Below are 12,826 nucleotides of genomic sequence, written 5' to 3'. Positions count from 1 at the left end.
GGGGACAGGGAGGGTCGTCAGACCTGGGAGGGGCTCACTGACACCCTGGACTAGTGTCCCACGTGACTTTTTGGGTGCCACCACCAGCCTCCCTGTCCTTGGGGACCTCAGGTGCCACCACCCCAAAGCCTTGGGGACTTCAGGTGCCACCATCCCAAATCCTTAGAACCTCAGGTGCAACTGCCCCACCCTTGGGCACCTCAAGTGCCACCACCCCAAATCCTTGGGCATCTCAGGTGCCACCACCCCATCCTTGGCAACTCCAGGTGCCACCACTCCAAATCCTTGGAACCTCAGGTGCCACCACCCCATCCTTGGGGACCTCAGGTGTCACCACCCCATCCTTGGTGACTTCAGATGCTACCACCCCAAATCCTTGGGGACCTCAGGTGTCACCACCCCAAATCCTTGGGGACCTCAAGTACCTGGAGGGTCTGGGGGGTATCTGGGGGTACCTGAGGGGTACCTGGAGGTGTACCTGGAGGTACCTGGGGAGTCTGGGGGGTCTGGGAGGTACCTGGAGGGTCTGGGGGGTACCTGGGGGTATCTGGGGGGTCTAGGGGGGTACCTGGGGGTACCTGGGGGTACCTGGGAGGTCAGGAGTGTACCTGGGGTACCTGGGGGGTCTGGGGGGTACCTGAAGGGTCTTGGGGGTACCCGGGGATACCTGGGGGTCTGGGGGGGGGCCCGGGGGGGGCCTGGGGGGGAACCGGGGGGTATCTGCGCTTGATGTTGTTCAGGGTGCCCTCGGGGAGCTTGGCCAGCTCCGTGTCCCTCACCGCGTGCACCGTGGTGGCCCGGGGCTGCCTGGTCAGGGCCTCCACCTGCAGGAGAAGACGCAGAACCCCCCGGGAATGACCCCAGGAATGACCCCTCCGACTCCACAGCCGAGAAAACCCCGTTTCCAACAGTCCATAAAACACGGGAAGCTCTTCCCGTTTACCGAGCGCGAGATTCCCCAACGTTCCTCGCCGAGGATTCCCCTTTTAACAAGGTGGAAAAAACACCCCCTGGGGCCTTGAAGCCCTTCCAAGGAGAGCAGAGATGATGAGGAAGAGGAGGCCAGGGATGAAGGGGTGTTTGTTCCTCGTAAATCAAAGTTTCTGGGGTTTCTGAATCATTTTGACTAAAATATTTATCTGCTTTCATGGGGTTTTTTTGGTATATTCCACCCAAATCAGATGTTCTCACTAAATCTTTATACCCATTAAAATCCTATTAAAACATAAAACACTTCTATTTCTATTTACATCTATAAATATTTATATTTATTTACGTTAGGAACGTTATTTATATTTACTATTTATTTCATTTCTATTAAACAATAATCCCAAAACCCATGAGGAAAGGCCAATGAGCCACCAACTGGTACATTCTCTACAAACCAGAACCTCTTGATAAACTGGGTTTTCTGAACAGTTTTGACTAAAATATTTATCTGCTTTTATGGGGTTTTTTTGGTACATTCCATCCAAACCAGCCATTCTTGTTAAATCTTTATACTCATTAAAACCCTATTAAAATATAAAATATTTCTATTTCCATCTACATTTATAAATATTTATATTTATTTCTGCTACGAGTGTTATTTCTATTATATCACCTGCAGTGATCGTGGGCTGGGTGGTTTTTTTTGCTTTCCTCAAGGAAAGTATTGAGATTTCATTTGCTAGTTCTTTAATGACTGTGTATATCTGTTTTGGTTTTTTTTATTTTCTTTCTTTCTTTTCTTTTTGGGGGCATTTGGGGTTCTCTTTTTATATTGCATTTTAGATTGTATTTTATATTGTATTTTTATATTGTATTTTTATATTGTATTCTCTTTTATATTGTCACTGTATATAAATGAAATATATGTAAATATATATATATATATATATATATATATACTGGTTTGGGTGTGTCATTTTGGTTTTTGGCAGCTTTTCCCTTTCAATTCCTTTCCCCTTGGTTTGGAGGGAGTTTTTGTTGTGGTGTTGGGCACTTGGCAGGGAGCCAAACCCCAACAGACCACAGCGAGAAAACCCTCCAAAGGAAAAAAAAGCCAGAATAGCAAAAGCTATATCAATATATGTACATATATATTACATATATTACGGATATATACAATTAAAACACTATGTACACATAACCACAGAAACCCCAAACAGCTCCCAGAAAGGGGGAAGGGAAAAGGGAAAAAGGGGCAAAAAGGGACAAAAACCCAAAACAGATATGCACAATGGACAACTCGGAAACTAGCAAAATAAAGAATTAGCAAAAGAATATCTTACTACTCTCCTTGGGACAGCAGAAATCGTGCTGAACGACCGCTGGCACCCTTCGCCTCCCAGGATCTACAAGGCCTCACAAGGCCTTACTAGGCCTCACTAGACCGCACTAGGCCTCACTAGACCGCACTAGGCCGTGCTAGGCCTCACTAGGCCTCGCTAGGACACACTAGACCTCACTAGGTCACACTAGGCCGCGCTAGGCCTCGCTAGGCCTCGCTAGGCCACACTAGGCCTCGTTAGGCTGCACTAGGCCTCACTAGCCGCACTAGGCCTCACTAGGCCTCACTCCCCCACACAATGAGAACCGACAGCAGGGAACCTGCGCCTTCAGAAGCACCGGAAGGGAGGAGAGCAAAGGCCTCTCCTCCCTTCTTCTTTATACCCTGGTTTACGTAAAAATCGTAGGGAATACCGGGAACGTGGCCACTTCCTCGGTTACAAACTGGTCACCGAGGAAGGCCTAGACTAAAACTACCACACAGCTCCAAACCACCACAGCTCTGAATCTCAAAGTGTCAAGTGGAGGCCCGAGGTTGTCCCCACGTCGTGTCCCCAGCCCAGAGCTCACCACGCCCACGAGGTCCCCGCGGCCGTACTCCCCCACCAGCTCCTTCTTGCCACTGCCCTTCTGGATGACGGAGCGCAGCCGCCCGTTGAGGACGATGTAGGTGCAGTCGGACTTGTCCCCCTGCCTGTGGGGGTGTGAGAAGTTTGAAAAATGTCGGAATTTTCTTTTTTTATTTTCCCCCAAAATAGGTGCCGTTATCAGTAAAATCCTCCCAAAAAAACAGGAAGCTGGGTTGTGGTAGCAACGCAACCATGTGTATATGTGGCTTATTAATCTAATAAGTAAATAAATCATACAGACCCAGCTAGTTTGGGGGTTCATATGATTTATTTACTTATTATATTAATAAGCCACAAATGGTGCCTCATGTTGGGCGCCATTTACGGCGTATTAATATGTAAATAAATTATACGGACCCGGTTGGTTGGTTGGGGGTTCAGAGCCAAATCCTCTTTATTCCAATAAGACAACACTTTATAGATGCACCTCAAAGCAACATGTGACTCCCCTGACCAATCCAGGTGATTGAACAAGAGGGTTTATTCCTTTTCCATCTTTCCTCCAGTCAAGCCCCAACGATTTGGGCGCCAGTTAAACGTCTGAGTTTAACAGGATCACGACTTAAAAATTAAGAGACTTCAGGTGGAAACGTGGAAAAGAAACAGCCTTTTATTAACGAAATCTGAATAAACAACAAATGGTGCAACCAAAAACCCACCTGTAGAGCGCCCGCCCGGCCTCCACGGCCATCCAGTCGATGGCGAAGTCCATCTGGCGCACGAAGGGCGACATGCGGGCGGCCACGGTGTGCGCCACGCTCAGCACCACGCTGGGCTGCTCCCGCATGATCCTGGGGGTGACAGCGCAAGGGGGGACAGGGGGGTGGCCCCGGAAATGACGCTGAGGTGGCCCCAAAGGTACCACTGAGGTGGTCCCAGAAATGACACTGAGGTGACCTCAGAAATGACACTGAGGTGGTCCCGAAGGTGCCACCACAGCGGCTCCAAAGATGCCACTACAGCAGCCCTGAATATGCCACCACAGTGGCCCCAAAGATGCCACCACAGTGGCCCCCAAGTGCCACCACAGCAGCCCTGAAGGTGCCACCACAGCAACCCTGAAGGTGCCACCACAGTAACCCCAAAGATGCCACCACAGTGGCCCCCAAAGTGCCACCACGGTAGCCCTGAAGGTGCCACCACAGTAGCTGACAAAGTGCCACCACAGCAGCCCTGAAGGTGCCACCACACTGGTCCTGAAGGTGCCACCACAGTAGCCCCTCGGAGCCACCCAGGACTTCTCAGAGCCACCCAGGACCACTTGGAGCCACCTGGGACCCCTTGGATTCACTTGGGACCCTTGGAACCACCCGGGACCCCTCAGGGTCACTCAGGAGCCACCCAGGACCCTCAGAGCCACCTGGAGCTCCGGGGACTCCTCCACTCCTTGTTGTGACCCCCCAAACTACCCCCAGCACTTGAGGCAAGGCCACACCAACACCAGGCAGAGCCGGACAACCACCCCACCGGTGCCACCCCCCAGGCCCCCACTGTCCCCCTTGGGCATTGTCCCCCTTGCCCATGGTCCCTTTCTCACTCGTAGAAGTCGGACTTGGAGATCTTGAGGAAGGTGCAGTCGCGGTTGGCCTTGATGGTGAAGATGAGGGGCTCCCCGGTGAGCACGGCCAGCTGCCCCACCAGCTCGCCGGGCTGCGTCAGGAACAGGCACACGTCCTCTGCCTTGTCGATCATGCGCTGGTACACGTGCAGGCACCCCCAGAGCACGAAGTGCAGGCTCACGTCCTGCCCAGAGCATGCCCCGTCACCACCGCAGCACGGTCGGGGTATGTCGGGGCTACCCAGGATCACTGGGGGTCACCCGGGATCCCACAGAGCCACCCGGGAGTCACCTGGGATTACTGGGAGTCACTCGGGATCACTGGGACTCACACGGGTTCACTGAGAGTCACCCGGGATCCCTGGGAGTCACTTGGAACCCCTGGGAGTCACTTGGGATCACTGAGAGTCACCCAGGATTACTGGGAGTCACTTGGGATTACTGGGAGTCACCCGGGATCACTGGGACTCACACGGGTTCACTGAGAGTCACCCGGGATCCCTGGGAGTCACTTGGAACCCCTGGGAGTCACCTGGGATCACTGAGAGTCACCCGGGATCCCTGGGAGCCATCCAGGACCATGGGAGTCACCCGGGATCCCTGGGAGCCACCTGGGACCCCACAGAGCCACCCGGGAGCCACCCGGGATCCCTGGGAGCCACCCGGGACCCCACGGAGCCATCTGGAAACCCTGGAAGCCACCTGGGACCCCGGGAACCACCCAGGGACCCCCAGGTACAAGGGTCCCCCCAGCCCCACGTGTGGGTGGTTGTGGTTCTTCTCACGGGGGGTTTTGAACTCTCCAGAGGTTCTGGGGTCGTTCCCGCCCCCCAACAGCCACGGGGGAGGAGTAGGGGAGTGGCATCCCATGGAAATATGGGGAGGGGGAGTCAAGGGGCCACAGAAACCCCCCCAAAACCCACCTGGTCACCTTGGCGGGCAATGACGGTCCCGGCTTTGGCGTGGTGGAGCAGGACACGGTTGTTGAGGAGAGAGGGGTCCTGGAGGGAGGAACGGTGTCGTGTGGGGTGCTGGGGGCCATCAGGAGGGGATGGGGACCACCATGAGGGGACAAGGATGACCAGGAGGTGACAAGGACCACCATGAGGGGAGAAGGATGGCCAGGAGGTCACAGGGGCCACCACAAACAATGGGGACCACCATGAGGGGAGAAGGATGACCAGGAGGTCACGGGGACCACTGTGAGGGGACAAGGATGACCAGGAGGTCACAAGAGCACCATGGGAGAACAAGGATGACCAGGAGGTCACAGAGACCACCATGACGAGACAGGAACCCACTACAAAGTCATAAGGGACCACCCCAAGGAGACTGGAGACCACTCTGAGGCAACGGGGACCACCACAAAGTGAAGCGGGACCATCCCAGAGAGATGAGGGACCACTTGGAGGCCACAGAGACCCCCACGAGGAGACAGGAACCCACCACAAAGCCATGGCAGGCCAGCCCGAGGGGAAAGGGGACCACTCCAAGGTAATGGGGACCACCACAAAGCCATGGAGACCACCACAGGGAGATGGGGGACCACCACAGGGAGATGGGGGACCACCACAGGGAGATGGGGGACCACCACGGGGAGATGGGGGAACACCATGGGGAGATGGGGAACACCACAGGGAGATGGGGGAACACCACAGGGAGATGGGGGACCGTCCCAAAGAGATGGGGGATCACCCTGAGATCACCACAAAGAGACGGCGACCCACCATGAGGTGACAGGGACCCACCACGAGGCCAACAGAGACCCACCCCAAAACAACAGGGGACCAACATGACGGGGACAGGGACCACCACGAGGCAGTGGGGACCCACCACGAGGTCAACAGAGACCCACCACAACACAAGAGGACCACCCCAACGCACGGAGGGCCGGCGTGAAGCGACGGGAAGCCCCAACATGACGTGACCCCCGCGACGCCTCAGGGGACCCACGCGAGGGGACGGGAACCTTGGGGGCCCCCCAAGGCCTCACCTCCACCTTCATGAGCTTGACCAGCTCCTGCTTGGCGGCCTCAAAGACGAGGTTGGTCTGGCGGCCCTGGAAGGGCCCGAAGGGACACGGCCCCGGCCCCGCCTCGTCCTCGCTGGAGTTGGACTGGTGGGACCCCGGTGGGGGCTCCTCCAGCGTCACCGACTTGCGCTCCTTGGGCTCGTGGGACACCGACTGCGGGACACGGCGGGGTCAGGGAGTGTTTTGGGGGGATTTGGGGGTATTTGGGGGGGACTCAGGTGGGATTCGGTGAGATTTGGGGTAGGGACTGAGTGGGATTTGGGGTGGGATTCTGAGGGGGTTTGGGGTGGGATTTGGGGTGAGATTCTGAGGGGGTTTGGGGTGGGATTCAGGTGGGAGTCGGGATGGGATTCAGTGGGGCTTTGGGGTGGGATTCCAGGTGGTTTGAGATAGGATTTGGGGTGGGATTCAGGTGGGATTTGGGGTGGGATTCAGTGGGAGTTTGGGGTAGGATTGGGGTGAGATTCAGGTGGGATTTGGGGTGGGATTCAGAGTGGGATTCAGGTGAGATTTGGGGTGGGATTCAGTGGGAGTTTGGGGTAGGATTTGGGTGGGATTCAGGTGGGATTTGGGGTGGGATTCAGGTGGGATTCAGGGTTCCTGCCGCCGTACCCGTGTGAATCCAGCCATGGCCCCCGTGCTGTCCTCCTGCAGCGACACCGAGATGCGGCCCCGCTCGTAGGCCATGTCGAAGTCGGAGCGGGGACCCTTCTGGATGCCTGGAGGGGTGACAGGGTCACCGTGTCCAACACGGAGACAAGACACTTCCCAGTGTCCCCCGGTTGTCCCCAAGACCCCCCATTCCTCCCCCCAAACCCACCAGAGATATCCACGGGCATGGAGATGCAGCAGCTCAGGGGCGGCTGCCCTGGTTGCCCCTGGGTATCCCCTGAGTGTCCCTGGGTGTCCCTGACTGTCCCCTGGGTGTTCCCTGAGTGTCCCCAGCTATCCCTGAGCTCCCCACCCCAAGACCCCCCATTCCCACCCCCAAACCCACCAGAGATATCCACGGGCATGGAGATGCAGCAGCTCAGGGGCGGCTGCCCTGGGTGTCCCTGACTGTCCCTTGGGTGTCCCCTGAGTGTCCTTGGGTGTCCTCTGAGTGTCCCCAGTTATCCCCTGAGCTCCCCACCCCAAGACCCCCTATTCCCACCCCCAAGTCCACCAGAGATATCCATGGGCATGGAGATGCAGCGGCTCAGAGGCGGCTGCCCTGGTTGCCACTGGGTATCCCCTGAGTGTCCCTGGGTGTCCCTGACTGTCCCTTGGGTGTCCCCTGAGTGTCCCCAGCTATCCCTGAGCTCCCCACCCCAAGACCCCCCATTCCCCCCCCCAAACCCACCAGAAATGTCCACGGGCATGGAGATGCAGCGGCTCAGGGGCGGCGGCGGCGGCACCGGGGTCTCCAACCCCGCACTTTTCAGCAGCTCGGCTGCAAGATCAGACCCCCACCCCGTGAGCCCAGAGGGAGCAGCAGAGCCCCCCCAAAAGCGGGTGGAGGGTCCCAGTACCCCCTGGGCAGCCTTACCCTGCTCCCGGCCCTCATCGGCGCTGCCCAGGCCCCTCTTGCTGTGCCGGACGGGGCTGGTGCGGGCGGGGTGGCCGGGCTGGGGGAAGAGCCTCAGGGGCTGCATGTCCTGCAGTTGGAGAGGGGAGAGGGATGATGCTTAAACTCTACCTAATAATTATCTCTTTTTTAAATTACTTTAATTATTTTATTCCCAACTTAATAATTATTTTTTTCCTCCAACTATTTTTTCCCCTACGTATTAATTATTTCTTTTTTTCTCCAACTGTTTTGTCCCCTACTTAATGGTAGCGATGGGGATGGTCACGGTTGGTTTGGAGATGGCCATGGTTGGGTTGGGGATGACCATGGTTGGATTGGGATGACCATGGTTGGTTTCAGGATGGTCATGGTTGGGTTTGGAGATGGCCATAGTTGGGTTGTGGATGACCATGGTTGGGTTGGGATGACCATGGTTGGGTTTGGAGATGGCCATGGTTGAGTTTGGGGATAGCCATGGTTTGGTTTGGGGATAGCCACGGTTGGTTTGGGGATGGTCAAACCCTGGAGAGGAGTTCAAGAAGCAGGACAATCTTTTCTGGACTTTTTCCATCAATTTTGCCCCGATCTCCCCCTTCCCCCCCGCAGGACTCACGTGGCTGAAGAGTTCGTTGGTCAAGCCCAGGTAGTTGTGCAGGGCCAGGAAGGTGACGCGCTGCAGTCGCACCATGATGATCTGAAGGGGGACAGGAGGCCACCGGTGACCCCCTGCCACCCCAAGGGACCCTCCGTGGGCCTCCCAGCGCCCACCTCACCTGCACCACCCGCACCAAGCTCTCGGGGTACTTCTCGAAGATGGCGGAGAAGGCCTCGACCGGCAGGCGCAAGATGGTGGAGTCCTCGGCGGCGCGGGCGCACACCGTGCGGTACGGCCGCTGGTGGCCCTGCGGGACACGGCTGCTGGGGGGGCCTGGTCGGGACTGGGAGCTCCAGCCCGGCCCTGGGTGGGGTTTTGGGGGAGCTGGGAGGTGGGGAAGTCCAAGGGTGGCACTGGGGGTTGGGCTGGTTGGGGTTGGGGATGGTCATGGTTGGACTGGAGGAGTTTGGGGATGGTCAAGGTTGGGTTTGGGGATGGTCATGGTTGAGTTTGGGGATGGTCATGGTTGAGTTTGGGGATGGCCATGGTTGGACTGGAGGAGTTTGGGGATGGCCATGGTTGGGTTTGGGGATGGCCATGGTTGAGTTTGGGGATGGTCATGGTTGGACTGGAGGAGTTTGGGGATGGTCATGGTTGGGGTTGGAGATGGTCACAAATGAGTTTGGGGATTGCCATGGTTGGTTTTGGGGATGGTCGTGGTTGGACTGGAGGAGTTTGGGGATGGTCAAGGTTGGTTTGGGGATGGCCATGGTTGGGTTTGGAAGTGGTCATGGTTGGGTTTGGGGATGATCATGGTTGGGTTTGGGGATGGCCGTGGTTGGACTGGAGGAGTTTGAGGATGGCCATGGTTGGGTTTGGGGATGGCCATGGTTGGTTTTGGGGATGGCCATGGCTGGGTTTGGGGACAGTCATGGTTGGGTTTGGAGATGGTCACGGTTGGATGGGGGGGGTTTGGGGACAGCGCCGGTACCGTGATGACATCAAGGATGCTGAGCAGGCTGTGGACACTGTCCCCAGGGAACACCTCCTTCATCACCGTCTCCTTCCCGTCCTGCCGAGCACAGAGCCCTTCATTCCTTCCATCCCTGCTGCCCCTGTCCCATTCCTGTCCCCAGAGTGTCCCCTGGGTGTCCTCCAAGTGTCACTGGATGTGCCCAGGTATCCCCTGGGTGTCCATGTGTGTCCCCAGATGTCCCTTGGGTGTCCCTGGGTGTCCTCTGGGTGTCCCTGGATATTCCCAAGTGTGTTCAGGTGTCTCTTGGCTGTCCCCTGGCTGTCCCCAGTTGTCCCCAGGTGTCCCCTGGCTGTCTCCAGCCATCCCCAGGTGCCCCCTTGGCTGTCCCTGGCTGTCCCCTGGATGTTCCTGGCTGTCCCCTGGCTGTTCCTGGCTGTCCCCTGGTTGTTCCCAGGTGTCCCCTGGGTGTCTCCAGCCATCCCCAGGTGTCCCCTGGTTGTCCCCAGGTGTCCCCTGCCTGTGCCCTGGTTGTCCCCTGGCTGTCCCTGGCTGTCCCCAGGTGTCCCCTGGTTGTCCCCAGGTGTCCCCTGGCTGTCTCCAGCCATCTCCAGGTGCCCCTTGGCTGTTCCCGGCTGTCCCCAGCTGTCCCCTGGTTGTCTCCTGGGTGTCTCCAGCCATCCTCAGGTGTCCCCTGCCTGTGCCCTGGTTGTCTCCTGGCTGTCCCCAGCCATCCCCAGGTGCCCCCTGGTTATCCCCTGGCTGACCCCAGGTGTCCCCTTGGCTGTCCCCAGGTGTCCCCAGGTGCCCTCACCGGCTCGGTGAGCAGCAGCTCCAGTTTGCCGTCCTGCAGGACGTAGATGCTGGTGTCGGGCTGGCCGGGCCGGAACACGTACTCGCCCTGCTGGCACTGCTGGAACACCATGTGCTTGCACAGCTCCAGGAACAGCGGCTTCTCAAAGTGCCCCAGCACCCTGCGGGCACAGCCGGGGGACAGCGGGTGACACCCGAGCCTGCTGCCACCTCTCCTGGTTGCCATGGAGATGGGGATGCAGGAGAAGAGCGGTCGGTGGTGCCGGGGTCCAGACTCCGCTGGGAAATGGTGTCCAGGGGGGATGCCGGTCCCTCAGGGGGAATTCTGGTCCCTCGGATGGAGCCTGAGCCCCAGGGATGGAGCCTGAGCCCCCCAGGATAGATCCTGACCTCCAGGGAGGGATCCTGATCCCTCAGATGGATCCTGAGCCCCAGGGATGGATCCTGATCTCTCGGGGGGAATTCTGGTCCCTCAGATGGATCCTCAGCCCCAGGGATGGATTTGACCCCCCCAGGATAGATCCTGACCTCCAGGGAGGGATCCTGATGCCTCAGGTGGAATTCTGGTCCCTCAGATGGATCCTGAGCCCCAGGGATGGATCCTGAGCCCCCCAAGAGAGATCCTGACCTCCAGGGATGGATCCTGATCCCTCAGGGGAAACTCTGGTCCCTCGGATGGATCCTGAGCCCCAGGGATGGATCCTGAGCCCCAAAGACGGATCCTGACCCCACTGAGCCTGAGCCTGATCCCCAGGCCCCTGACCCCAAACTCCCCCATGACGGACGCTGATCCCAGGGACACACCCCGATGCCAGGACTGGATGTTGATCCCAGGGACAGACTCCAATGCCAGGGACAGACCCCGATCCCAGGGCTGGACCCGATGCCAGGGTTGGATCCCAATGCCAGGGCTGGATCCCAATGCCAGGGTTGGATCCCAATGCCAGCGACAGACCCCGATCCCAGGGTCAGACCCCGATCCCAGGGCCAGACCCTGATCCCAGGGCCAGATTCCGATCCCAGGGCCAGACCCCAATCCCAGGGCCGGATCCCACTGCCAGGGCTGGATTCCCATCCCAGGGCCAGATCCCACTGCCAGGGCTGGATTCCCATCCCAGGGCCAGATCCCACTGCCAGGGCCATCCCCACTGCTCACCGGACGTTCTTGAGCATGTAGAGGACCTCAGAGGGCAGGTGGGAATTGGCCACGTCGAACTCGGTCAGGTCGGCCTCCAGCACCGCCGGCGGCGGCTCCTTCAGCTGCAGCGTCGGCTGCTCCTTCCGGATGCGCAGCAGCCTTGGGGACACCCGGGGGACACCGTGTCGGGACACCCAGGTGGCACCGGGACGGTGCCACTTCCCCCCCTCCCCCCCAAACCGACGGTGCCCCCTCCTCACTTTTTGGCGATGTTGAGCATCTTCAGCTTCTTCTTCATGCGGGGCCGGGAGGTGCTGGAGATGGTGGTGTCCACCAGGGACGACGTGGACTGGGACACCTGGGGGGGGTGGGGACAACACCCTGGGGTGTCACCCGCCGGTGGCCTCGTGATGCCACCTCCGGGTGCCACCAACCCCCCCCCAGAGTGTCACCTTGCGCATGATCTTGCGGCCGTAGAAGAGCATCTTGTCCCTCTTGCGGAAGCGGTACCGGGGGGTCTCCTGGGCGGGCACCTCTGGGGACACACGGGGGACACGGGCTGAGGGGGTGTGGCACTGTCACCCCGCTGTCCCCGAGGCCACCGGGGCCGTGTCACTCACCCTTAAGGCGCAGTCGGTGCAGCAGAGCCACGACGGCCGTGACGACGACGACGACGGTGAGGCCGAGGCCCAGGATGGCCCCCAGCACCTGGGGAGGGACGGGGGGGGTCCCCACGCGGTCCCCGAGGTCCCCACGGGGTCCCCGGGGGATGGGGACAAGTGCAGGGGGTGACTGATGGCAGGGCCACCGTGGGGACGTGGAGGGAGGGGAGGGGCTGGGTGGGATCAGGGACCAGGACACGTCCCCAGGGGACAAGAGTGTGTCACCTCAGGGGTGCTGAGCAGCACTGGGGACACGAGGACATTGTCCCCAAGGACATGGAGACACCTTTGTGTCACCTCAGGGGTGCTGAGCAGCACTGGGGACACAGAGACATTGTCCCCGAGGACACAGGGACACTTTCGTGTCACCTCAGGGGTGCTGAGCAGCACTGGGGACATGAGAACATTGTCCCCAAGGACATGGGGACACCTTTGTGTCACCTCAGGGGTGCTGAGCAGCACTGGGGACATGAGGACATTGTCCCCAAGGACATGGGGACACCTTTGTGTCACCTCAGGGGTGCTGAGCAGCACTGGGGACATGAGGACATTGTCCCCGAGGACATGGGGACATTTCTGTGTCACCCCAGGGGTGTTGAGCAGCAC

General features: G+C 58.6%; 1 protein-coding gene across 1 annotated transcript; it reads right to left on the bottom strand.

The window, feature by feature from the left end:
- Nucleotides 1-617: 617 nt before the first annotated feature.
- LOC113940579 (neuropathy target esterase-like) lies at nt 618-12,266 on the bottom strand (the record flags this gene model as incomplete). Its single annotated transcript, XM_027631735.1, has 17 exons — nt 618-824; nt 2,842-2,965; nt 3,560-3,691; nt 4,438-4,643; nt 5,382-5,459; nt 6,452-6,643; nt 7,103-7,209; nt 7,833-7,922; nt 8,019-8,127; nt 8,653-8,733; nt 8,813-8,941; nt 9,626-9,706; nt 10,422-10,581; nt 11,577-11,717; nt 11,819-11,916; nt 12,011-12,093; nt 12,179-12,266. Coding segments are annotated over 17 exons (2,106 nt in total), but the record flags the coding sequence as incomplete, so codon positions are not given.
- Nucleotides 12,267-12,826: the final 560 nt, after the last annotated feature.

This window comes from Corapipo altera, unplaced genomic scaffold, assembly GCF_003945725.1.
Source record: "Corapipo altera isolate COAL_440 unplaced genomic scaffold, ASM394572v1 132621, whole genome shotgun sequence".
Taxonomy (NCBI): domain Eukaryota; kingdom Metazoa; phylum Chordata; class Aves; order Passeriformes; family Pipridae; genus Corapipo; species Corapipo altera.
The sequence above is the reverse complement of the archived record's forward strand: the minus strand, read 5'-3'. Positions and strand labels throughout refer to the sequence as shown.